This window comes from Nyctibius grandis, chromosome Z (genome assembly GCF_013368605.1).
Source record: "Nyctibius grandis isolate bNycGra1 chromosome Z, bNycGra1.pri, whole genome shotgun sequence".
NCBI classification, from domain to species: Eukaryota; Metazoa; Chordata; class Aves; order Nyctibiiformes; family Nyctibiidae; genus Nyctibius; species Nyctibius grandis.
In genome coordinates, this window is record NC_090695.1 from 9488018 (window position 1) to 9515309 (window position 27292).

The window sequence follows — 27292 nt, forward strand, 5'->3', positions numbered from 1 at the left end:
CCCCCCCTGGCAAACGCCTGCTGTGGCTGTCCCCATCTGCGTGAGTGGGTCCCCAAACGCTTCTCCAATTTGTCTGTGAGGTTAAAGCCTCGGGATCCCAGTGGGAGTGAGAGGATGAGGCTGGGAGCCCCGGTGCAGGGAGCCCACCAGGGGACACAGGGCCACTGAGAACCATGCAGGACCCCCAGGGAGTAAGACTTCATTTCTGTCCTTTCATCACCCCCACAGCTGCAAATTCTCTGTCTCTCGGAAACAGAAGGCAGCCCACAGGATAGGAGATGATGTAAGCAGCCTGCTTGCTAAATAGGGGAACAGAAACAGAAAGCAAAACAACAGAGTTTACAGGAAGCCAGCACTGAGAGCGTCACTGCCACCACCCCCCAAGCCAGGCTTATCAGCTGCTCCAAACATCCTCCACCCCGGCCCCGCTTCCCACACTGACCCGTCCTTGATCCTTTGGCACTGCCCTGCTCCCCGGTAGCAACAGCGCGCTCTGGTCTGATCCTGCCCCGACGTTCACTGGCCTTTGGTCTCACCTGGCACGTACGACCAGGGCTGTCCACCTCTGGCCCCTGATGCCCCAGGATTTTCTTATTGCTGTTGGGCCAGGTCAGCTTCCTTCGTCTGCCAAACCCTGGAGCCACTGCAGATCCCAGACACCCCCGCACACATACCCTTGTCCTGCCCTCGTGACTCCCCATACTTCTGTCTGTCCCCTTCAGTGACCAGGGGGCGGTTTGGGGTGCAGGGGCTCCTGCAGGGCAGGGTGAAGCCCCCACACAGCCCTCAGCCACGAGACACTGGGTCCCGGGCCAGGGACCCTCAGGCTGGGCCACATCAGTGAACAGCTCCAGTCAGACCTGTCTGCATCCCCAGCCCTGTCCCTGTGCCCATCCCCAGCCCTGTCCCTGTGCCCATCCCCAGCCCTGTCCCCGTCTCCAACCCCATCCCCATTGTCCACTCCATCCCCACCTCCATACCCCTCTCCATCCCCGTCTCCATCCTCATCTCCACCCCTATTCCCCACTCCTTCCCCATCCCCATCTCCATCCTCATCTCCATCCCCACCCTCATCCCCCACTCCATCCCCATCTTCATCCCGCCTCTCCATCCTCATCCTCACCCTGATCCCCACCCCCATACCCGTCCCCATCACCCTCCTCGCCCCTGTCCCCACGTCTATCCCCACCCCCGTCCCCACCCGCATACCCGTCACTGTCCCGGTCCCCGTCCCTCCCGCCGGTGCCGCGCGGGAGTTTCCGGGAAGTCAGCTGCGGGCCCGGGCCGGGCTATAAAGGCACGGGCGGCCCCGGCACGGCGAGATTCGGTCCCGCCGCTGCAGCCTGATGAGCCGCCGCATCCTCTCCGCGTTCGCCGTGCCCGCAGGGGTAGCCCTGGCCGCGGCTGCGGCGGGGACCCAGGTGGGAGCGCCGGCCGGGAGACACGCGTGGGGACCGCGGCGGCGGGGGGAGGCTGCGCGGGGGCATACGGGGGCGTCCCGGGGCCGGACACGCGTGGGTGACCCGCCCTCGGGGAGAATCCCCTGCGGCAGAGGGACCCCCTGCTCCAGGGGGGATGCTGACGGGAGCTCCGGGCGAGGAGGGTGCTCCGAGGAGGCTGGATGCTCCGGGGCTGTCCGTGTCCCCGGGAGGGACGTGCGTGGGGATGACTTCCCTGGTGCGGGGGGCGTGCGTGTGGGGACCCCTGCCGCGGGGACACGCAGAGGAATTGGGGCAGGGCCCCCAGGTTATCCCATGGGGGTAACCCGGGGACCCTGCCCAGGGGTTGAATTGCTCCTGCCCGGGGTGGTATGGTGTGGGAGAGGACAGGCAGTGCTCGGAGCAGGAGCTGGAGCGTTGCAGGTGGGACACTGCAGGGCACTGGCTGTGCCCCCTCCTTGGCCGTGCAGGAGCCCACCATGGACCCGAGGGCTCTGCCCATCCCGGTGGGCTCTCCACTCGTCTCACTCACTGGTCCCAAGCACGGCACACATCCCCGACACACACAGGCAGACGTGTCCTGGGGTCGCGCAGCTCAGCTGGCAGGGCTGGAGCGGGGGTCCTGCCTGTATTCCTACCTGTCTGAGGCCCCCTTTAGTTCTTCCTCTTCACCTCTCCCCTTCTGCTCAGCTTACCCCGGCTTTTGGTCCTTGTGACATGGCTGAGATGACGTCGACTTTATAAATCACATCCTCAGAAACAACTGCGTGAGCACTCGCGGGCTTCTGGGGACACCCTGCTGTGCTGCTGCCCACAGCTTGCCCCTGTGTTTCTTTCTTTTCCAAGCTCCTCTGCCAGGCAGCTGAGATCCCCAAGGGAGAAGAGGCCGGCACAAAGGAGGCAAAGGCAACCAAGACCGAGTGGGGGCCAAGCCGTGAGCAGAAACACCCTGCAACGAAGGGCAAGGTGAGGCTGGCACCCCGTGGGCACTGGGGGGGTGCAGGCAGGGGGCTCAGCCCACGGGGCAAGGGTAGGAGCTGTGTGCAGGCAGCCCCCCGGCAACATGTCTGCTCGTCCCCCAGCAATGCAACCTGACTGGCTGGTGGAAGAATGATCTGGGCTCCAAGATGCACGTGTCCGCAGTCGACAACCAGGGCAACTTCTCTGGAGAGTATTACACTGCTGTGTCAGCCACCCAGAAACCCATCAAGCCGTCCCCCCTCATCGGCTCCCAGCACTTGGATGAGGACGGGCAGTGCACCTTTGGCTTCACCGTCAACTGGAAGAAGTTTTCTGGTTAGTAGCTGCAATGGTGGCCGTGCCTGGATGGGGTGGTGGGATGGGGAGAGAAGCTCAGGCAGGTCCCCGTGCCCACCCCAATCCCTCTGTCCCCTCTCCTGTCCCCAGTCTGTCCTTCACTGATCTCTCCTCACTCTGGATGGTGCCTGCAGACAGCAGGACACCTCCTGAAATGCTGTTGGGGCTAGGTGGCATCGAGAGTTGCTTTGACAGCACCTGGGCCACATAGCATTTCCCTGCAACCATCGGGACTCACTCAGGCTCCGTGAGCACTAAACCCTCTGGTGCTGGTGGAGCCCCAAAAGCAGCTGGGGTCCCACTGGGATGCTAACAGCCATCGCTCCCCCAGACTCCACAGCTGTCTTTGTGGGCCAGTGCTTTGCTGGGGACGATGGGAAAGAGGTCCTGCAGACCTCCTGGCTGCTGCGGGAGAAGGTCGAATCCCTGCCCAGCGACTGGAAAGCCACCAGGTGAGTCAAGGGACACGCAGTCTGTCTGGGACCCCTGCCCCTCTGCTGGCCGGGCACCGATGGGCTTCTGCTTCCCTGCAGGGTCGGCTGCAACACCTTCACTCGGACGGGCTGAAAAGAGGGAGGAGAACCTTCTTACTTCAGCCATGCTTGAGACACCAGGACACTCCTCTACAGCATCAGTGCGTACCAGCACTGGGGTTGTTATCAGCTCTGGGGAAGTTGTTGCCAAAAACCAACAAAATTAAACTTTTTGCCTTCAATCCCAACCTTGTGCCATCTGTGGATATATCAGGGGAAGCTGGGCTAAAGCACTGCGGTGGTTGCAGGGTGAAGCTCTGTTATTCCTGTATTCCAGGAAGAGCCTGGCCCCAAGAAAGCCCCTCTGCAGCCCAAATGGCACGGTGCATCCCCAAAGTCACCCTCTGACACCAAGCACAGGCCAGCACTGTCTCTTCCCTGCTCGATGCTGGGCGAGCATGAGGGGAGGGTAAGCTGGGGGGCCCTTCTGCACCCCAGAAACCTGGCTGGGACCCCCTGGCTCTGAGGCAGCCCTCGCGCAGACTGTACGGGGTCTCGGCTGTGTCCATACCACCACTGAGCAGCGAGGGCTGCTCCAGACTGGCAGCACCGCGCTGGTAGCTGCGGCACATCCAGCCCCAAAACTCTTCCTAGGGAAATGCGTGTGATGTGCTGGAAAGCAGACGTGCAGCAAATCCAGACCTAAACCCCTGCCTGCTGACCTCGTGACTTGCTGCGATGGGCAGTGCCGGTGCTGCCTGCGCTACTCCTTCCAGGTGAAATGAGTGACTTCCAGGAAACTCAGCTCCGGGTCGGAATCTGAAACTTGGTCCTCGAGCTGTGTAGTCCCAAAGGAACCGTGGGTGGTTGCACATCCCATGCTGGCACCCTGCCTAAAGGCAGGAGTGGGCTGGCGGGGCTGCCCCCTCCCACTGCTCCCCTGGGTTTCCTGCCACGAATGCCCGTGGGAGAGCTTTGCTAACAGGATCCGTGGCTTTAGCAAGTTTTCCACCTGCTCTGTGTTTCAGCCTGCCTCGTTGCAGACTCGCATGTGCTTCGCTTTTTACGTTTTTCTCCCTTGGGTCTGTCTTCTGCTTCTGGAGCGATGCTGCTCTTTCCTTCTCGGGGCCTCCCTGGAAATTTTCCAGCTTTTTCGTTCCCTTACAGCCTTCCTGAGCAGAATGCCTTCACGCCAGCTCTCTGTTACGGTGCCCTTTGGTCTGTGCAGCCTTTTACCTGCCTTAGAGGAACCTGAGAATACGGAGAGTGGCAAAGGGACCGCAGCACTCTGCTCTCACCCCCCATGGCCAGCTCAGCAGTGGAGCGTCCTGCTAAGCCTGCAGCCTTACTGAACGCAATCCTCCTGACTTCATTATTGCCTTCATGTCAACATTTCCCCAGGGCAGGGCTTCCCGAAGGCTGTGCAGCAGTCCTGGGGTGCTCCAGCAAGGCGGCAGTGCCGACCACGGGTTGAACAGCCTGCAAACCCTTGCAGGCAGCCACGGTGGTGGTGAGAAATTCAGCTGGCATGGGCTGGCAGAGCTGTTTGCAAAGCCAGACCTTATATGAGGGCACCCAGTGAGGCTGCGGCGCATCCAGCAGCTCGGTTTTGGGGTGGCAGGTAATAGGACACAGTGTGCCAGGGGTGCCTGCAGGCGTCTGGCAGGGGCTGTGGCTGGGGATGCTCCCCCGTGGGTGATGGGGCATTCACCAGCACTGGGCTTTACCCAGCTGCAAGACCCGCTCACAGTGCTGTGCCCACCGTCATGTCTGCTCTACCTCTCTGAGCCACAGACCCGGCACTATTTGCCTCCTGCCAGCTCGGGCTCATCAGCGAGGGCAAAGGTGAGCAGCGGGTCCCCTTCAGCCGCAGTGCAGACCTCCCTCTGGGAGGAAAACCAGCCTTTGCTGCTGCATGGCAAGCCTTGGTCATGGTCATGCACGCACCGTGAATGCCTTCAGGGGCACGGGGAGCTGGAGGAGGCAGGAGGCACCTTGCAACCAGGCGTGTGGCTGCTGCTGTGCCTGCGTCGCACGGGTGTTCACACATGGCGTATCGGTTAGAAAGGAAAAACTGATTTATTGGGAATCTTGGCATGGAGGAATGCTGAGGCAGGGGATCAGATCCCTCAAGCTAAAACGGTTGGGGCCCCAAGAGCAAGGGGGATGTTGGAAATATCTTAGTTACTCAACTGTCCTGAGTGCTCAGGTAAACAAAGGGAAGCACAGCACGGGCACAGCACAGCAAGAACAGGCCGCCCCTTGGCAGTTCACGTGCACCCCAGGGATGGCACGGCACAGCACGGCATGACATGGCATGACTCCCTCCTCCATCCTGTGACTGGCCAACTGCTTTGATACAAAAATTGGAGATCTCCAAACCCCTTGCCTTCTAACTTTCCTCACCGAAGTGGGAAGCGAGGTGTGGCTGGGTAAGGAGTCCGAAAGAAAACTCAGTAACACCAGAGTGTGTATAAGCAGGCATCCTTTATTGCAGCGCTGGGCGGCACTGGGGATATCCACCACGAGTGCTCTGCCGACTTGAAGGATTTTTCAGAGGACTATATACCATAAAGTTATACATAGTCATAGGATTTCTGAGATCTCATTTACATAGCCATGAGATATGCAAATGTCCGCTCCGCATGCGCCAGCCATCTTCCCTGGTGGTCATCAGGGTCTTCAGATGAAGGCCAGTAATCTTCCTCACTGTGTTCGCTGACTGACCCCTGTTTCTGCGCAAACTCAGTCCAGGATCACGTTGGCCATGTCCTTCGAGGTAGCTGTTGCAATTCACTTGTCTCGTGCATCCGCCCATCCCAAGGCCCAGCCATCGGAAGTGAGACCATCCTGGAGCCTCCTTATCTACAGCCATTACCACTCTGCAAATTGTAAAGGCTTCCCTTTGTTTAGTTATATAACTAGGTTAGTCGAGTGTCTAAGGTATTTACAACATCCCTTGTTCTTGGCCGCCCCAACCATTTCATTTCCCCCTTACTTGTTATTTGTAAAATTCTTTACAAAGGTTCCAAGTTTCATATTTCATTATCTTAGGTAGGGCCAAATTTTCATAGCTAATTTCTTCAATCTTATACCACAAAAGGCGATTGAAAGCTGTTAGTGCTATGACAAAACACTAACAATATCAGGAGGGGGTGAATTCGGACTTGTAAAGTTTTCTCCGCAGAGGGTGAGTATCCCGAGAAGATATCCCACAATGGTGAGCGGTATCATCTTTAATTTGATTTGCCAATCCTACTAATCTGTCTCGAGTTATTACTGTTGGGACTATGGACTCAGAGAGTGTCATATTTTGTTTCTTTTAATATTCTCTGAGTTCCTGAGATCGGTCAGGATTTTGTTCAATTTTTCCAAAGACACACTTGCATGACTTACATTTAAACTCTCGTAATGCCAAAACATTGCTTTTGTCTACATGGTATTCTTCAACTATGGATTGGTTGTTGGTCACTAAGCACACACGTCTAGCATTGATTTCTACAAACATTTCAAACACATCAGGAGGTAGGATCGTCCATTTGCAGCTGTTAACAGAATGCTCTAATAAGCAGGGTTCATATATCATTATTCTGCTGGCACTCTGTTAACTGCTGTGGGGTTCCTACTCCCTTCACTGTACAACATTTTAAGGTGGCTCGTGGTTTTACAGTAATATTTGTCAAATTTGGACACAATGTAAAGGTCATTCCCTGCCATCCTGTTAATGTTACTCCGTATGTGGATTGTTCCTCCTTTTGTAGGGTCTCCATAGGGTACAATTGACAGTGAACCAAACTGGGAGTGAAGGATATTACTATATTAAAGCAAAAGCACAAACACAATATAATCATTAACAGTCTCGAATCAACTTTACAGATGTGAGTCCTGTGGGTTGGGATTTCCATGGTCCTTCGGGTCCTTTCTTGATTCTCAAGTAGTGGATCCAGGCAGTGTGCTTCTCAAGCTTGACTGCTGTGTAGGTTCGTGAGCAGAACTTGAAAAGGGTTGCTCCATTTCTCTTCGAGAGGGTTACCTGAAATATTTTTAACATAAACCCAATCCCCAGGTTTAAACAAATGCACTGGTGAGTCTAAATCACATGCTCTAGTAGAGATTACCAATTTGTTTACTTCCTGTAATGTTTTCCAATGCAATTAAATATTGTTGTAAAGTAATTTCTCCCACTTGGGTAAGATCCTGCCCTTGATATCTAGTTTGAAATGGCCTCCCATATAAGATTTCGAAAGGACTCAGTTTTTCCTTGGTTCTTGGTTTGGTTCGAAGTCTTAACAACGCAATAGGGAGGGCTTGATCCCATCTTAGATTGGTTTCCTGGCAAATCTTACCCAACTGCAATTTAATTAAATGATTCATTTTCTCTACTTGTCCACTTGCTTGTGGGATAAACCGTATGCAATTTCCAATTAATTTCCAAAAGTTTACTGACTTGTTGAACTACTGTGACACAAAGTGCGAGCCCCTGTCAGAGGTATTTCTTTTGGTACCCCAAATCTGGGAATAATTTCCTTCAATAAGACTCTCGTTACCTCTCGGGCTTTGTTTGTTCTGCAAGGGAACGCTTCAGGCCATCCAGAAAAGGTATCAGTTAATACCAATAGATACCGATACCCCCCTTCTAGGGAGTTCTGAAAAATCTATTTGCCAAATTTGGCCTGGCCTTTCCCTTACTAATATTTCCAAATTTCACACGATGTTCCACTTTGGATTATTCTTTAGGCATACCTCACATCTTTAACTATGGCTTTTATAGTTTGATACAATCTTCTGGCTGCTATTTGGATGATAAGGGATTCAAATAAGGCTCCAGTTCCCCAGTGTGTTTTGTCATGTTCTGCCTTTATCAATTTCCACAATATCTTAAAGGGAACTACCACTCTGTTGTCTCCTAACACTGCCCATCCTGGGGGTCGATTTTGGCCCCCAGACCAGCAATTAACTTCTGATCCCTTCATCATACTCAACCTTTTCCGGTAGAGGCAAAGATTTTTCAGGAATTAAACTTAATACCTCACCTTGTTCCGCAGCTCGTCTTGCCTCATAATCAGCCAATTTATTTCCCACCCCTGTCAGTGTTACCTTTCTGATGTCTTTGCAGTGCATGATTGCTACTGCTGACGGCAGTAGTACAGCATCTAGAAGTCGCAAAATCATATCAGCGTGTTTTATACCTTTCCTTGAGCAGTTAAAAGTCCCCGTTCTTTCCAAATTGCTCCATGGGCATGGACTACACCAAAGGCATATTTCGAATCTGTCCAGATGTTCACTCTCAATCCTTTAGCAAGCTCCAGCGCTCTCACAAGAGCAATTATTTCGGCTCGTTGTGCCGATGTGCCCTTAGGGAGTGACTTTGCTTCCACTAGGTGGTCTGTGGTGGTCACAGCATATCCAGCCATTCGAACCCCATTCTTTACAAAGCTGCTTCCATCAGTATACCACGTATGGTCAGCTTCTTCCAGCGGCTCCTCCTTCAAGTCTGGTCTGCTTGCATACACAGTCTCAATTGTCTCTATAAATCATGCACGACTGTCTCCATTTCCTGTTTATCGCTCAAAAAGGAAGCAGGGTTTATGAGGGTAGATGTAACAATTTCTATCATCCTGTTCCATTAGCACTGCCTGATATTTTAAGAATCTCTGGGTGAGAGCCAGTGTCCCCCTTTTTGTTCCAAAACCGAGGTTACAGCATGGGAAGTGTGCACAGTTATCTTTTGTCCCAAGGTGAATTTTCGAGCTTCTTCGATAATCAGAACAACGGCGGCCACTGCCGAAGACACCCTGGCCATCCTTTGCTTACTTCATCCAATTGTTTGGAGAAGTACGCCACAGCCCGTCTATAAGGGCCTAGTTTTTGTGCCAAAATTCCCAAAGCTACTCCTTGTCTCTCATATGAGAACAACCAGAAAGGCTTTGTTACATCAGGCAGCCCAAGGCTGGGGCCTCATTAGTTCCAATTTCAGTTCTTTGAATGCTTTCTAGTTTCACTAGTCCATATTAATTGTGTATGGTTGTTTTTCAATAGTTCATATAGGGGTTTAACCAAAAGTCCATAATTATAAATCCATAATCGGCACCAACCTGTCATCCCAGAAAGGTTCGAAGTTCTTTTACCGTGGTTGGTTCTGGGGTCCTGCAGATGGCTTCCTTTCGGTCACTCCCAAGCTGTCTCTGTCCCTTTGAAATCACGAATCCCAGGTATATTACTTCTTTCTTCAGGATCTGGGCTTTCTGTAATGAGACTCGATAACCACTTAGTCCAAGAAAATTCAACAAACTCACAGTCCATTCTTTGCATTCCTCCTCCTTTTCTGTAGCTATCAGAATGTCATCCACATACTGTAAAAGAGTCCCATTTCCCGAGGCCTTACCCAGGCTTCTAATTCTTTTGCTAATTGATTCCCAAAAATGGTGGGACTGTTCTTAAATCCTTGAGGTAACACTGTCCAGGTTAGTTGGGTTTTTCGTCCTGTATCAGGGTTTTCCCACTCAAAGGCGAATAAATTGCGGCTTTCAGGAGCCAAGGTGAGGCAAAAGAATGCATCCTTTAGCTAAACCATTCATAGGTTTCCTTTAAACTGGTCAGCAAAGTATATGGTTTGCCACTACCGGTACAAATCTTCAACTATCTGATTTATTGCTCGCAAATCCTGCACCAATCGGTAAGTTTTGCCATCAGGCTTTTTAACAGGCAAAATAGGTGTGTTATACTCTGAAGAGCATTCAGTCAATAATCCAAATCTCATGAAGTCCTCTATAATACTTTTCACTCCTCGCCTATCTTCCAGTTTCAGGGGATATTGTTTTATCCTAACAGGCCGTGCTCCCTCTTTAAGTTTAACAACAACCCATTCTGCATTTTTAGCTTTTCCAGGCATTCCTGAGGCCCACACTCCTGGATATACCTGGTCCTTTATTTCGTGTATAATTTCTTCTTCCCTGATTTGGGGTTCAGTGAGAGCCAAACTTAAAATTTCAATGTGATTCTTTTCTGGTATTTTAAACTCAGTTTCTCCAGTTTAAAAATTTTATCTTCAGCATTCAGTTGTTCTAATAAATCTCTTCCCAAAGTGGTCTAGGAGCATCAGGCAGGTAGAGAAATTTATGAATTCCTACACTTTTTCCATTTTGAATTCTAATGGTTTCAAAAAGAAAGCTCACCTGCCCAGTTGCTCCCACAATTAACATTTTGTTTGCTTATTGGCAACAAGTCTGATTCATACTGAAAATGTGGCCCCTGTATCTACTAGAAATTCTACAGTTTCTCTCCTTTCCCTAGCTGCATTTTTACCAAGGGTTCTGCTAGGGAAGATTCCCCTGGTTCCAGTCAGTCAGCTCCTCAGAAACCATTACCGATTTCAGTTTCGGACAATCCTTTTTCCAATGCCCATCTGCTTACAATACACACACTGATCTTTCAGAGGGGTTGATTTCCTCCTGGGGCACTTGCACTTTGTCTCACAGTGTTAGTGTTATTTCCCCGTAAGCTCCGAGGGTCTCTGGCCCCTGTGGTGTACAGAGCAGCTACTGTAGCATTGGCAATTGTTCTGCCCGTTACTTTCTCTTCTGAGTTTCCCTATTCGATAGGCTTGCCATGCAGTTTCCAGTAATTTCTCTAAATCTCTCGCATCCACTCCTTGCACTTTCTGTAACTTTTCCTAACATCATCTGCCGACTGCCCAAAAACCAGAGATACCAATTGATTCTTTCCCTCCCAGAGGTGGGATCTAAGAAGTATATTTCCGCATCCCTTCCTTTAATCTATTCAAAAAATCAGTGGGGGATTCTTTCTTATCTTGCTTAATTTCGTACAATTTGGAACAATTCAATGATTTTGGGACAGCATTTCTTATCCCATGTGCAATCTTCCCGGTACGGCACTAACAAATTCCGGGTTCCCGTGTGATTGGGGTCCCAGCCGGGATTGGTAATTGAAACATAATTATCTGCTGTTCCCTGCAGAGCTCCAGCCAGAATCAGAGTCTGTACCTGGGACCTGGCTACTTTCATAATCATCTGCTTTTCTGATTCACTAAACGCCACATCCAACATTGCGTCCACATCCTCCCAGTCAGGACCCTGGGTTTTCACAATTAGTTCAAATCCTTTAGCAACCTTTTCAGGATCATCCCCATAATTCCTCAGCATCTCCTTCTCTATCACCTCCTCTAATCTCTCATTCTGTGCACCAAACTTTAAACACTTTTGTCCAGTGCTACAAGCTGAGCAACATCCTTTTCACTTCCCATTTTGCTTATTTTTCTTCTTTTCTATTGCCAGATAGATATGGACAGTTCTTTCTAATACGTCCCATTTGATTACACTCAAAACATTTCACTTCTGCTCGTCCTACGACGAGTTGCTGAGCCAAAGCACTTGCAAGTAAAGTAGCCCTGTGCTCTTCAGACCCTACGTTCTGACGGGCTTTAATAAGTTCCGCTATACTTTTGGAAGAGTTTCTTAGAGGGGCCAAAATTATTTGACAATCTGCATTTGCATTTTCATAAGCCAATTGTAATAACAGCATTTCTACTGCATTTTCATCATCAACCTGCCTGCTCAGTGCAGTTTGTAAACCGTCAATAAATGCAACAGAGGGTTCTTGAGCTCCTTGTCTCACAGCCGCAAAAGAGGGCGGCGTTTCCCTGCCTCCGCAACGCGTTTCAGACACTTTAAAGCCCACGTAGAGACCTGTTGTAAAAGCTGCCGAGATAGCCCTGCCTGTGCTTCTGGTGTCACATAGCAATTAATTCCCAGATATTCATCTAAGCCTCCCGCTTCCGTATTTTCCAGATTGTCCACGGTTTGTACCGTAACAGCCTCCTGCTGCTCGCCAGCCACACTGAATATTGTGCAGGCATTAAAACCATCCGTGAAAATTACTTCCAATGTGGAGTCATAGTATAGGATTCCCCAATAGCTGTTATTAAATTTAAAGTATAGTTATTTTGCAGGCCATAATCTCTCACCACCTTCCGTACTTCCTTAATCATTCCATAAGTAAGGGATTGACACTCAGGTTTGGGGGACAGATTACTGGCACCGCCGTCGGCGTGGTAAAATCTCCTTTACGACCGGCTTCCTCTCGACATTTTTCTGCCAGCGTTTTGTATCCCATTACACGAGACTCTGGTGCCTTTTCAGCAAAGCCAATAGGTGGCTCGGCAGACGCAGGGTACGGAGGAGCTGTTGGCGTTAACCGTGCTCTGGCCGTAGCCGCTGCCGCTGCTGCTGCCCCCAAGGGACGGCCGCAGGCGTTTCTTTTACTGGTGTTAATGGTGGGTATAAAGCGGACTGTATCTCTGGATCCGTGAAATCAAGATCGCAAGGATCGTCTGATTCTCCAGAGACTGTTTCATACAGGCTCCTGTTGCCTTCACATCCTCCAAGGCATTAACAGGAGTGGATGCCTGAGATTGCACATGCTCCTCTGCAGGCTGGAGTGCAGACAGTGCTGTAAAAACTACCCTCCATGTTGCTCCTAAATCCTCTGGACTATCAAACCGCAACGTTTTCCGTTTTTGCATTTCTTCCCCCACTTTCACCCAGATCTTTGCATCGTCGGTCCCTGATACACGCAACCAGGTACAGTTGTCTTTGATCCATACTAATAACTACACCAATTTCACTAATTGGACCTTATAGCTCTGTTCGCCAACATACGCTGTAACACCTCGGCGCAGAGCTTACGCTCTCGGGAACTGGCCTGTCCCACGGTTACTGCGATGGGAACTCACCGGTCCCTGTGATTCTCAGCGCGCTGTCCCCCGGCCACCGGTGGATCGCAGGGTCGCCGCCGGTTTGCTGGTTTCAAACCTGTCCGGGCTCCATCACTGTGAACTGAAAAGAAGACACGGACGCTGGTGCTCAAGGAAGCAAAAGACCTTTGCTGTTATTCTGCTGCCCTGTTTAAAGCTACAAGCAGGAGTCGGACTAGGCAGCTCAAGATAATGTCAACATTCACACACTAAGCACCCATCACCCATCCTGGCAGCAGCCACAGTGTCCTGGGCTCAAAACATCAACAACCATTCTTTGCTGTCGGTTCTGAGTTCAGAAGAGACCTTCAGCACGTGTTTACTTGCCTCACGCCTCAAAGGCCCTGTGAACTGGTCACGGTTCCTTTATCTTAAAAGCAAGCAAGAACTATTCTCAGTGCAGCGTCTTAAGGGAATCCTTTGCTCTTTGAGTAAAGCGCAGCTGTTTGCAGGCTGCTGGTCTTCCTCAAGGATGAGGGTGCAGGGGTGAGGATGAGGATGTAATAGTGAGGATGAGGGTGCAGGTGTGAGGATGAGGGTGCAGGTGTGAGGATGAGGGTGCAGAGGTGAGGATGAGGATGTAATAGTGAGGATGAGGGTGCAGGGGTGAGGATGAGGATGCAGTAGTGAGGATGAGGGTGCAGGCATAAAGACGAGGATGCAGGGATAAGGATGCAGGGATGAGGATGCAGGGTGGCTTTTGATGGAAAGCTGAACCCCCAGGGCATGTCAGCCTGTTGGGCTCAGCCGGTACAGGCATACCCCAAATAGGCTCTGGTCCGTGCACTCCCCAGGAGCTGTGGGGGCTGAGAGCAGCCCCAGAGCCCAGCGGGGAAGGAGGGAGTGGAGCAGAGGCTGAGGAAGGCTGGGGAAGGGCAGGCACACAGTGAGAGCAAGAGGATGGTGGGCAGGCCCTGACACTTGTCTGGGGTGCTGTGTGCTCGCTGCCCAAAGTCCCTGCCCCATCTGACAGTCTCTTCCCTGGCAGCCCTGCAGTCCCCAGGCAGGACCCTCCTTTGAGCCCTTCGCGCCTCTCCCTGCCTGCACGGCTTCTCCCCAGGATGTCAGGGGCACCCGAGTTAGGAGCTACAGATGAGGGATTGTGAGTTAGAAACTTCATGAGTTGCTGAGGTGATGAGTTAGTGAGTTCATGTTAGATGGGTCCATGCAAAGGGCATTGATGTGTTCGTTTTCTTTCCTAACGAGGTAATAAATAATAAATAAAAAAATTAATGAATAATAATAAATAAAATTCAAATTTAAATTAAATTTGAATTAAAAATTTAATTTAACTAAAAATTTAATTTAAAATTTTATTTTTAATACATTTTTTAAATCGGTCATCTTCTCAATTAGACAGCCCTGGTCGTACATGCCGGTGAGACCAAAGGCCAGTGAACGTTGGGGCAGGATCAGACCAGAGTGCACTGTTGCTGCCGGGGAGCAGGGCAGTGCCGAAGGATCAAGGACGGGTCGGTGTGGGAAGCAGGGCCGGGGTGGAGGATGTTTGGAGCAGCTGATAAGCCTGGCTTGGGGGGTGGTGGTGGTGACGCTCCCAGTGCTGGCTTCCTGCAGACTCTGTGGTTTTGCTTTCTGTTTCTGATTGCCTGTTTAGCAAGTGGGCTGCTTGCATCATCTCTGTCAGCGTTCCCCAAGTAACGCCGGGCGTCGGGTTGACTGTTCTACGTCACTTGCATGGTCCCGTACTTTCAGCGTCTGCATTTCCAGTACCGGTTCTGGCTGTGGTTTCTCCAGCTCATGCTGTGGCTTCACGTATCTCGCAGGTAGCCAGCGAGGACCTGTTGGCAGGTAAACACAAGCATATCCCCTCCCCCATGTCAACAGTTCTACTGGTCCACACCAACCAGTCGGGCCCGGCAGTCTTTATACCAAACCTTAGGATTTTGCATACAGGGAACTTTACCCTCAAACGGTTGTTCCCCTGCCGTGGGGTCTAATTGAGAAGATGACCAATCTAGAAAATTCAAAGTGAGCACAGCCGTATCTAATTGTGCTTGAGGAGCTGTGGCTGCACTCCCCCTTTTTTATTTTGTAACACGTGTTTCAAGTTTTGGCGTGTCTGTTCAATTGCGGCTTGTCCGGTGGGGGTGTGCGGGACACCTGTGACGTGAGACACACCCCGCTGTTGTAGGAATAACTCCGCAGCTTGCGATACACCGGCGGTCCCGCGCCGTTTTCTTTTGTTCGGGGAGGCTCGTCAGTGCAAAGCACCTTGTCTAATGTTCCTTAACGTCCCGAGTCCGTTCCCCTGTACTGCAGAAGCAACAAAGAACCAGAAAAGGTCCCCAGTAACGCGTGAATGTATTTTTGCCTGCCAAGAGCTGGATGATGTGTAACATCTGTTTGCATTTCATTAGCCTTCAGTCCCCTGACGTTTACACCATCATGATAAGTTGCAGTATTATATAACTGACAATCGTTACGTGCCCGTATCTATGATCTTAGTCCTTTTATCATTCAATTCTGTATGGCGGCTGGGGCCAGATGCAGCCCGGCGCTGCGGCTGTGCTGGCAACCAGTGCTGAGACTGCCGTTTTTCGGGTTCACGGCATGCTGGCAACAGCTATCGTGACTTTGTTGTTGCAGGTACTGAGCATGTGCCCAACAGACCCTGTTGTGCTGGGGGGGCATCGGGCCTCGCACCCCCTCTTCCAGTTTCCCTGTACGGGGTTTCCATCCTTATCAAATTTTGGTCGGCACCGACTGCTCCAACGATAGCCCTTTTTACACTTAGGAAATAACCCTCTGGGTGTTTCGGTCCTTTTGATCCTTTCTGCTCATCTTCTGTCTTTACTGTCAGATTTGGACAGTTCTTTCTAATATGTCCCATTTGATTACACTCAAAACATTTCACTTCTGCTCGTCCCATGAAGAGCTGCTGAGCCAAGGCACTTGCAAGTAAAGTAGCCCTGTGCTCCCTGGGATTTCTCAGCTTTTTCAGTTCCCTTACAGCCTTCCTGAGCAGAATGCCTTCACGCCAGCCCTTGTTACGGTGCCCTTTGGTCTGTGCAGCCTTTTACCTGCCTTAGAGGAACCTGAGAATACGGAAAGAGAGTGGCAAAGGGACCGCAGCACTCTGCTCTCACCCCATGGCCAGCTCAGCATTGGGGCGTCCCGCTAAGCCTGCAGCCTTACTGAACACATCCTCCTGACTTCATTATTGCCTTCATGACAACATTTCCCCAGGGCAGGGCTTCCCGAAGGCTGTCAGCAGTCCTGGGGTGCTCCAGCAAGGCGGCAGTGAGCAGCGGGGTCCCCTTCAGCCGCAGTGCAGACCTCCCTCTGGGAGGAAAACCAGCCTTTGCTGCTGCATGGCAAGCCTTGGTCATGGTCATGCACGCACCGTGAATGCCTTCAGGGGCACGGGGAGCTGGAGGAGGCAGGAGGCACCTTGCAACCAGCGTGTGGCTGCTGCTGTGCCTGCGTCGCACGGGTGCTCACACATGGCGTATCGTTAGAAAAGGAAAAACTAATTTATTGGGATCTTGGCATGGAGGAATGCTGAGGCAGGGGATCAGATCCCTCAAGCTAAAACGGTTGGGGCCCCAAGAGCAAGGGGGATGTTGGAAATACCTTAGTTACTCAACTGTCCTGGGTGCTCAGGTAAACAAAGGGAAGCACAGCACGGCACAGCACAGCAAGAACAGGCGCCCCTTGGCAGTTCAAGTTGCACCCCAGGGATGGCACGGCACAGCACGGCATGACATGGCATGACTCCTCCTCCATCCTGACTGGCCAACTGCTTTGATACAAAAATCGGAGATCTCCAAACCCCCTTGCCTTCTAACTTTCCTCACTGAAGTGGAAGCGAGGTGTGGCTGGGTAAGGAGTCCGAAAGAAAACTCAGTAACACCAGAGTGTGTTATTAAGCAGGCATTCTTTATTGCAGCACTGGGCAGCACTGGGGATTATCCACCACGAGTGCTCCACCGACTTGAAGGATTTTCAGAGACTATATACCAAAGTTATACATAGTCATAGGATTTCCGATCATTTACATAGTCATGAGATAAGCAAATGTCCGCTCCGCATGCGCAGTCATCTTCCCTGGTGGTCATCAGGGGTCTTCAGATGAAGGCCAGTAATCTTCCTCACTGTGTTCGCTGACTGATCCCTGTTTCTGCGCAAACTCAGTCCAGGGATCACGTTGGCCATGTCCTTCGAGGTAGCTGTTGCAATTCCCTTGTCTCGTGCATCGCCCATCCCAAGGCCCAGCCATCTGAAGTGAGACCATCCTGGAGCCTCCTTATCTTACAGCCATTACCACTCTGCAAATTGTAAAGGCTTCCCTTTGTTTAGTTATATAACTAGGTTAGTCGAGTGTCTAAGGTATTTACAACATCCCTTGTTCTTGGGGCCCCAACCGTTTCATTCCCCCCTTTACTTGTTATTTGTAAATTCTTTTACAAAGGTTCCAAGTTTTCATATTTCATTATCTTAGGTAGGGCCCAAATTTTCATAGCTAATTTCTTCAACTTATACCACAAAAGGCAATTGAAAGCTGTTAGTGCTATGACAAACACTAACAATATCAGGAGTGGGTGAATTCGGACTTGTAAAGTTTTCTCCGCAGAGGGTGAGTATCCCGAGAAGATATCCCACCAATGGTGAGCGGTATCATCTTTAATTTGATTTGCCAATCCTACTAATCTGTCTCGAGTTATTACTGTTTGGACTATGGACTCAGAGAGTGTCATATTTCGTTTCTTTTAATATTCTCTGAGTTCCTGAGATGGTCAGGATTTTGTTCAATTTTTCCAAAGACACACTTGCATGACTTACATTTAAACTCTCGTAATGCCAAAACATTGTTTTTGTCTACATGGTATTCTTCAACTATGGATTGGTTGTTGGTCACTAAGCACACACGTCTAGCATTGATTTCTACAAACATTTCAAACACATCAGGAGGTAGGATCGTCCATTTGCAGCTGTTAACAGAATGCTCTAATAAGCAGGGTTCATATATCATTATTCTGCTGGCACTCTGTTAACTGCTGTGGGGTTCCTACTCCCTTCACTGTACAACATTTTAAGGTGGCTCGTGGTTTTACAGTAATATTTGTCAAATTTGGACACAATGTAAAGGTCATTCCCTGCCATCCTGTTAATGTTACTCCGTATGTGGATTGTTCCTCCTTTTGTAGGGTCTCCATAGGGTACAATTGACAGTGAACCAAACTGGGAGTGAAGGATATTACTATATTAAAGCAAAAGCACAAACACAATATAATCATTAACAGTCTCGAATCAACTTTACAGATGTGAGTCCTGTGGGTTGGGATTTCCATGGTCCTTCGGGTCCTTTCTTGATTCTCAAGTAGTGGATCCAGGCAGTGTGCTTCTCAGGCTTGACTGCTGTGTAGGTCGTGAGCAGAACTTGAAAAGGGTTGCTCCATTTCTCTTCGAGAGGATTACCTGAAATATTTTTAACATAACCCAATCCCCAGGTTTAAACAAATGCACTGGTGAGTCTAAATCACATGCTCTAGTAGAGATTACCAATTTGTTTTTCTTGTAATGGTTTTCCTAGTGCAATTAAATATTGTTGCAAAGTAAGTTCTCCCACTTGGGTAAGATCCTGCCCTTGATATCTAGTTTGAAATGGCCTCCCACATAAGATTTTGAAAGGACTCAATTTTTCCTTGGTTCTTGGTTTGGTTCAAAGTCTTAACAACACAATAGGGAGGGCTTGATCCCATCTTAGATTGGTTTCCTGGCAAATCTTACCCAACTGCAATTTAATTAAATGATTCATTTTCTCTACTTGTCCACTTGCTTGTGGATGATAAACCGTATGCAATTTCCAATTAATTTCCAAAAGTTCACTGACTTGTTGAACTACTGTGACACAAAGTGTGATCCCCTGTTAGAGGTATTTCTTTTGGTACCCCAAATCTGGGAATAATTTCCTTCAATAAGACTCTCGTTACCTCTCGGGCTTTGTTTGTTTACAAGGGAACGCTTCAGGCCATCCAGAAAAGGTATCAGTTAATACCAATAGATACCGATACCCCCCTCTTCTAGGGAGTTCCAAAAAATCTTTGCCAGATTTGACCTGGCACCTTTCCCTTACTAATATTTCCAAATTTCACATGATGTTCCACCTTTGGATTATTCTTTAGGCATACCTCACATCTTTAACTGTGGCTTTTATAGTTTGATACAATCTTCTGGCTGCTATTTGCTTGATAAGGGATTCAATAAGGCTCCAGTTCCCCAGTGTGTTTTGTCATGTTCTGCCTTTATCAATTTCCACAATATCTTAAAGGGAACTACCACTCTGTTGTCTCCTAACACTGCCCATCCTGGGTGGTCGATTTTGGCCCCCAGACCAGCAATCAACTTCTGATCCCCTTCATCATACTCAACCTTTTCCGGTAGAGGCAAAGATTTTTCAGGAATTAAACTTCACACCTCACCTTGTTCCACAGCTTGTCTTGCCTCGTAATCAGCCAATATATTTCCCACTCCCCTGTCAGTGTTATCTTTCTGATGTCCTTTGCAGTGCATGATTGCTACGCTGACGGCAGTAGTACAGCATCCAGAAGTCGCAAAATCCTATCAGCGTGTTTTATACCTTTCCCTTGAGCAGTTAAAAGTCCCCGTTCTTTCCAAATTGCTCCATGGGCATGGACTACACCAAAGGCATATTTCGAATCTGTCCAGATGCTCACTCATCCTTTGGCAAGCTCCAGCGCTCTCACAAGAGCAATTATTTCGGCTCGTTGTGCCGACGTGCCCTTAGGGAGGGGACTTTGCTTCCACAAGTGGTCTGTGTGGTCACAGCATATCCAGCCATTCGAACCCCGTTCTTTACAAAGCTGCTTCCATCAGTGCACCACGTATGGTCAGCTTCTTCCAACGGCTCCTCCTTCAGGTCTGATCTGCTTGCATCCACAGTCTCGATTGTCTCTATAAATCATGCACGACTGTCTCCACTTCCCGTTTATCGCTCAAAAAGGAAGCAGGGTTTATGAGGGTAGATGTAACAATTTCTATATCATCCTGTTCCTTTAACACGCCTGATTTTGAGAATCTCTGGGGAGAGCCAGTGTCCCCCTTTTGTTCCAAAACCGAGGTTACAGCATGGGACGTGTGCACAGTTATCTTTTGTCCCAAGGTGAATTTTCGAGCTTCTTCGATAATCAGAACAACGGCAGCCACTGCCTGAAGACACCCTGGCCATCCTTTGCTTACTTCATCCAATTGTTTGGAGAAGTACGCTACAGCCCGTCTATAAGGGCCTAGTTTCTGTGCCAAATTCCCAAGCTACTCCTTGTTTCTCCTATGAGAACAACCAGAAAGGCTTGTTAGATCAGGCAGGCCCAAGGCTGGGGCCTCATTAGTTCCAATTCAGTTCTTGAATGCTTTTCTAGCTTCACTAGTCCATATTAATTGTGTATGGCTGTTTTTCAATAGTTCATATAGGGGTTTACCAAAAGTCCATAATTATAGATCCATAATTGGCACCAACCTGTCATTCCCAGAAGGTTAGAAGTTCTTTTACCGTGGTTGGTTCTGGGGACCTGCAGATGGCTGCCTTTCGGTCACTCCCAAGCTGTCTCTGTCCCTTTGAAATCACAAATCCCAGGTATGTTACTTCTTTCTTCAGGATCTGGGCTTTCTGTAATGAGACTCGATAACCACTTAGTCCAAGAAAATTCAACAAACTCACAGTCCATTCTTTGCATTCCTCCTCCTTTTCTGTAGCTATCAGAATGTCATCCCCATATTGTAAAGAGTCCCATTCCCGAGGCCTTACCCAGGCTTCTAATTCTTTTGCTAATTGATTCCCAAAAATGGTGGGACTGTTCTTAAATCCTTGAGGTAACACTGTCCAGGTTAGTTGGGTTTTCTGTCCTGTATCAGGGTTTCCATTCAAAGGCAAAAAAATCGCGGCTTTCAGGAGCCAAGGTGAGGCAAAAGAATGCATCTTAAACCATTCATAGGTTTCCTTTAAACTGGTCAGCAAAGTATATGGGTTTGCCACTACTTGATACAAATTTAACCACTATCGATTTATTGCTCGCAAATCCTGCACCAATCGGTAAGTTTTGCCATCAGGCTTTTTAACAGGCAAAATAGGTGTGTTATACTCTGAGAGCATTCATCAATAATCCAAATCTCATGAAGTCCTCTATAATACTTTTCACTCCTCGCCTATCTTCAGTTTCAGGGATATTGCTTTATCCTAACAGGCCGTGCTCCCTCTTTAAGTTTAAAACAACCCATTCTGCATTTTTAGCTTTTCCAGGCATTCCTGAGGCCCACACTCCTGGATATACCAGAAGACGAGGATGCAGGGATGAGGATGCAGGGTTGAGGATGTAGGGGTGCCTTTTGATCGAAAGCTGAACCCCCAGGGCAAGTCAGCCTGTTGGGCTCAGCCGGTACAGGCATACCACAAATAGGCTCTGGTCCATGCACTCCCCAGGAGCTGTGGGGGCTGAGAGCAGCCCCGGAGCCAGCGGGGAAGGAGGGAGTGGAGCAGAGGCTGAGGAAGGCTGGGGAAGGGCGGGCACACCGTGAGAGCAAGAGGATGGTGGGCAGGCCCTGACGCTTTTCTGGGGTGCTGTGTGCTCGCTGCCCCAAAGTCCCTGCCCCATCTGACAGCCTCTTCCCCTGGCAGCCCTGCAGACCCCAGGCAGGACCCTCCTTCGAGCCCTTCGCGCCTCTCCCTGCCCGCACGGCTTCTCCCCAGGGTAGTCAGAGGCACCCGAGTTAGGAGCTACAGACTAGGGACTTGTGAGTTAGAAACTTCATGAGTTGCTGAAGTGATGAGTTAGTGAGTTCACGTGTTAGATGGGTCCGTGCAAAGGACATTGATGTGTTTGTTTCTTTCCTAACAAGGTAATAAAATAATAAATAAAATTCAAATTAATAAATTAATAATAAATAAAATTCAAATTTAAATTAAAATTTTAATTAAAAATTTAATTTAACTAAAAATTTAATTTAAAATTTTAATTTTCAATACATTTTTAAAATCGGTCATCTTCTCAATTAGACAGCCCTGGTCGTACGTACCTGGTGAGACCAAAGGCCAGTGAACGTCGGGGCAGGATCAGACCAGAGCGCACTGTTGCTGCCGGGGAGCAGGGCAGTGCCGAAGGATCAAGGACGGGTCGGTGTGGGAAGCAGGGCCGGGGTGGAGGATGTTTGGAGCAGCTGATAAGCCTGGCTTGGGGGGTGGTGGTGTGACGCTCCCAGTGCTGGCTTCCTGCAGACTCTGTGGTTTGCTTTCTGTTTTCTGATCACCTGTTTAGCAAGCGGGCTGCTTGCATCATCTCTGTCAGCGTTCCCCAAGTAACGCCGGGCGGGTTGACTGTTCTACGTCACTTGCGTGGTCCCGTACTTTCAGCGTCTGCATTTCTGGTACCGGGTTCTGGCTGTGGTTTCTCCAGCTCATGCTGTGGCTTCACGTATCTCGCAGGTAGCCAGCGAGGACCTGTTGGCAGGTAAACACAAGCATATCCCCTCCCCCATGTCAACAGTTCTACTGGTCCACACCAACCAGTCGGGCCCGGCAGGTCTTTATACCAAACCTTAGGATTTTGCATACAGGGAACTTTACCCTCAAACGGTTGTTCCCCTGCCGTGGGGTCTAATTGAGAAGATGACCGATCTAGAAAATTCAAAGTGAGCACAGCCGTATCTAATTGTGCTTGAGGAGCTGTGGCTGCACTCCCCCTTTTTTATTTTGTAACACGTGTTTCAAGTTTTGGCGTGTCCGTTCAATTGCGGCTTGTCCGGTGGGGGTGTGCGGGACACCTGTGACGTGAGACACACCCCGCTGTTGTAGGAATAACTCCGCAGCTTGCGATACACCGGCGGATCCGTCGCCCGTTTTCTTTTGTTCGGGGAGGCTCGTCAGTGCAAAGCACCTTGTCCAATGTTCCTTAATGTCCCGAGTCCGTTCCCCTGTACTGCAGAAGCAACAATAGAACCAGAAAAGGTGTCCACAGAAACGCGGCGTATTTTTGCCTGCCAAGAGCTGGATGATGTGTAACATCTGTTTGCTACGTTTCATTAGCCTTCAGTCCCCTGACGTTTACACCATCATGATAAGTTGCAGTATTATACAACTGACAATCGTTACGTGCCCGTATCTATGATCTTAATCCTTTTATCATTCAATTCTGTATTGGCGGCTGGGGCCAGATGCAGCCTGGCGCTGCCGGCCGTGCTGGCAACCAGTGCTGAGACTGCCCGTTTTTCGGGTTCACGGCATGCTGGCAACAGCTATCGTGACTTTGCTGTTGCAGGTACTGAGCATGTGCCCAACAGACCCTGTTGTGCTGGGGGGCATCGGGCCTCGCACCCCCTCTTCCAGTTTCCCTGTACGGGGTTGCCATCCTTATCAAATTTTGGTCGGCACCGACTGCTCCAACGATAGCCCTTTTTACACTTAGGAAATAACCCTCTGTGTGTGTTCGGTCCTTTTGATCCTTTCTGCTCATCTTCTGTCTTTACTGTCAGATTTGGACAGTTCTTTCTAATATGTCCCATTTGATTACACTCAAACATTTCACTTCTGCTCGTCCCACGACGAGTTGCTGAGCCAAAGCACTTGCAAGTAAAGTAGCCCTGTGCTCTTCAGACCCTACGTTCTGACGGGCTTTAATAAGTTCCGCTATACTTTTGGAAGAGTTTCTTAGAGGGGCCAAAATTATTTGACAATCTGCATTTGCATTTTCATAAGCCAATTGTAATAACAGCATTTCTACTGCATTTTCATCATCAACCTGCCTGCTCAGTGCAGTTTGTAAACCGTCAATAAATGCAACAGAGGGTTCTTGAGCTCCTTGTCTCACAGCCGCAAAGAGGGCTGGCGTTTTCCTGCCTCCGCAACGCGTTTCAGACACTTTAAAGCCCACGTAGAGACCTGTTGTAAAAGCTGCCGAGATAGCCCTGCCTGTGCTTCTGGTGTCACATAGCAATTAATTCCCAGATATTCATCTAAGCCTCCCGCTTCCGTATTTTCCAGATTGTCCATGGTTTGTACCGTAACAGCCTCCTGCTGCTCTGCCAGCCACACTGAATATTGTGCAGGCATTTAAAACCATCCGTGAAAATTACTTCCAATCACGTGGAGTCATAGTATAGGATTCCCCAATAGCTGTTATTAAATTTAAAGTATAGTTATTTTGCAGGCCATAATCTCTCACCACCTTCCGTACTTCCTTAATCATTCCATAAGTAAGGGATTGACACTCAGGTTTGGGGACAGTATTACTGGCACCGCCGTCGGCGTGGTAAAATCTCCTTTACGACCGGCTTCCTCTCGACATTTTTCTGCCAGCGTTTTGTATCCCATTACACGAGACTCTGGTGCCTTTTCAGCAAAGCCAATAGGTGGCTCGGCAGACGCAGGGTACGGAGGAGCTGTTGGCGTTAACCGTGCTCTGGCCGTAGCCGCTGCCGCTGCTGCTGCCGGTTGTGAGATCTCTCGCACCCAAGGGACGGCCGCAGGCGTTTCTTTTACTGGTGTTAATGGTGGGTATAAAGCGGACTGTATCTCTGGATCCGTGAAATCAAGATCGCAAGGATCGTCTGATTCCTCCAGAGACTGTTTCGTATACAGGCTCCTGTTGCGCCTTCACATCCTCCAAGGCATTAACAGGAGTGGATGCCTGAGATTGCACATGCTCCTCTGCAGGCTGGAGTGCAGACAGTGCTGTAAAAACTACCCTCTCCGTCCCCCTCTCCATCCTCATCTCCATCCTGGTCTCCGTCCTCCATCCCCATCCCCACCCACATCCCCACTCCCATCCCCCACTCCATCCCCCCCTCTCCATCCTCATCCTCATCCCCACCCGCATACCCGTCCCCGTCACCCTCCTCGCTCCTGTCCCCACCCCCGTCCCCACCCCGTCCCTCTCGCCGCTGCCCACCGGGAGTTTCCGGGAAGGCAGCGGCGGGCCCGGCCCAGGCCGGGCTTATAAAGGCACGGGCGGCCCCGGCACGGCGAGATTCCGTCCCGCCGCTGCAGCCCGATGAGCCGCCGCATCCTCTCCGCCTTCGCCGAGCCCGCCGGCGTGGCCGCGGGGACCCAGGTGGGACCGCCGGCCGGGAGACCACGCGTGGGGACCGCGGCGGCGGGGGGAGGCTGCGCGGGGGCAGGACGGGGGGTCCCGGGGCCGGACACGCGTGGGGGAGAATCCCCTGCGGCAGAGGGACCCCTGCTCCAGGGGGGATGCTGACGGGAGCTCCGGGCGAGGAGGGTGCTCCGAGGAGGCTGGATGCTCCGGGGCTGTCCGTGTCCCCGGGAGGGATGTGCGTGGGGATGCCTTCCCTGGTGCGGGGGGCGTGCGTGTGGGGACCCCTGCCGCGGGGACACGCAGAGGAATTGGGGCAGGGCCCCCAGGTTATCCCGTGGGGGTAACCCGGGGACCCTGCCCAGGGGTTGGTTGCTCCTGCCCGGGGAGGTGCGGTGTGGGAGAGGACAGGCAGTGCTCGGAGCAGGAGCTGGAGCCTTGCAGGTGGGACGCTGCAGGGGCACTGGCTGTGCCCCCTCCTTGGCCGTGCAGGAGCCCACCATGGACCCGAGGGCTCTGCCCATCCCGGTGGGCTCTCCACTCGTCTCACTCACTGGTCCCAAGCACGGCACACATCCCCGACACACACAGGCAGACGTGTCCTGGGGTCGCGCAGCTCAGCTGGCAGGGCTGGAGCGGGGGTCCTGCCTGTATTCCTACCTGTCTGAGGCCCCTTTAGTTCTTCCTCTTCACCTCTCCCCTTCTGCTCAGCTTACCCCGGCTTTTGGTCCTTGTGACATGGCTGAGATGACGTCGACTTTATAAATCACATCCCTCAGAAACAACTGCGTGAGCACTCGCGGGCTTCTGGGGACACCCTGCTGTGCTGCTGCCCACAGCTTGCCCCTGTGTTTCTTTCTTTTCCAAGCTCCTCTGCCAGGCAGCTGAGATCCCCAAGGGAGAAGAGGCCGGCACAAAGGAGGCAAAGGCAACCAAGACCGAGTGGGGGCCAAGCCGTGAAGCAGAAACACCCTGCAACGAAGGGCAAGGTGAGGCTGGCACCCCGTGGGCACTGGGGGGGTGCAGGGCAGGGGGCTCAGCCCACGGGGCAAGGGTAGGAGCTGTGTGCAGGCAGCCCCCGGCGACACGTCTGCTCGTCCCCCAGCAATGCAACCTGACCGGCTACTGGAAGGATGATCTGGCTCCGAGATGTGCGTGGGCGAAGTCGACAACCAGGGCAACTTCTCTGGAGTGTACTACACCACCCTGTGGGACACCCCGCAATGCATCGAGCCGTCCCCCCTCATCGGCTCCCAGCACTTGGATGAGGACGGGCAGTGCACCTTTGGCTTCACCGTCAGCTGCAAGTTTTCTGGTTGGTAGCTGCAATGGTGGCTGTGCCTGGATGGGGTGGTGGGATGGGGAGAGGAGCTCAGGCAGGTCCCCGTGCCCACCCCAATCCCTCTGTCCCCTCTCCTGTCCCCAGTCTGTCCTTCACTGATCTCTCCCCACTCTGGACGGTGTCTGCAGACAGCAGGACACCTCCTGAAATTGCTGTTCGGGCTAGGTGGAGAGTTGCTTTGACAGCACCTGGGCCACATAGCATTTCCCTGCAACCATCGGGACTCACTCAGGCTCCGTGAGCACTAAAACCCTCTGGTGCTGGTGGAGCCCCAAAAGCAGCTGGGGTCCCACTGGGATGCTAACAGCCACCGCTCCCCCAGACTCCACAGCTGTCTTTGTGGGCCAGTGCTTTGCTGGGGACGATGGGAGAGAGGTCCTGCAGACCTCCTGGCTGCTGCGGGAGAAGGTTTACTTGCCTGCCCAACAACTGGAAAGCCACCAGGTGAGCCAAGGGACACGCAGTCTGTCTGGGACCCCTGCCCCTCTGCTGGCCGGGCACCGATGGGCTTCTGCTTCCCTGCAGGGTCGGCTGCAAGACCTTCACTCGGATGTGCTGAAAGGAGGAAGGAGAACCTTCTTACTTCAGCCATGCTTGAGACACCAGGACACTCCAACAGCATCAGTGCGTACCAGCACTGGGGTTGTTATCAGCTCTGGGGAAGCTGTTGCCAAAAACCAAACAAAATTAAACTTTTTGCCTTCAATCCCAACCTTGTGCCATCTGTGGATATATCAGGGGAAGCTGGGCTAAAGCACTGTGGTGGTTGCAGGGTGAAGGTCTGTTATTCCTGTTATTCCAGGAAGAGCCTGGCCCCAAGAAAGCCCCTCTGCAGCCCAAATGGCACGGTGCATCCCCAAAGTCACCCTCTGACACCAAGCACAGGC

At 51.1% G+C, this 27292-nt stretch overlaps 1 protein-coding gene across 3 annotated transcripts; it reads left to right on the forward strand.

Annotated features, from left to right (window-relative positions):
* Window positions 1-1346: 1346 nt before the first annotated feature.
* Window positions 1347-27077, forward strand: LOC137676398 (avidin-like). 3 transcript variants are annotated; one of them, XM_068423196.1, is made up of 5 exons: window positions 1347-1421; window positions 2286-2405; window positions 26169-26378; window positions 26728-26849; window positions 26931-27077. In XM_068423196.1, the coding sequence occupies exons 1-5, from the start codon at window positions 1347-1349 to the stop codon at window positions 26962-26964; spliced, it is 561 nt and encodes a 186-aa protein (XP_068279297.1). In that variant the 3' UTR covers window positions 26965-27077. The 3 variants fall into 3 exon arrangements, 2 of the variants coding, with proteins under 2 accessions (XP_068279297.1, XP_068279296.1); XM_068423195.1 differs by lacking the exons at window positions 26169-26378; window positions 26728-26849; window positions 26931-27077 and adding exons at window positions 2522-2735; window positions 3088-3208; window positions 3290-3372; XR_011050077.1 differs by lacking the exons at window positions 1347-1421; window positions 2286-2405; window positions 26728-26849; window positions 26931-27077 and adding exons at window positions 24991-25081; window positions 25932-26052 and having other exon boundaries at window positions 26169-26256.
* Window positions 27078-27292: the final 215 nt, after the last annotated feature.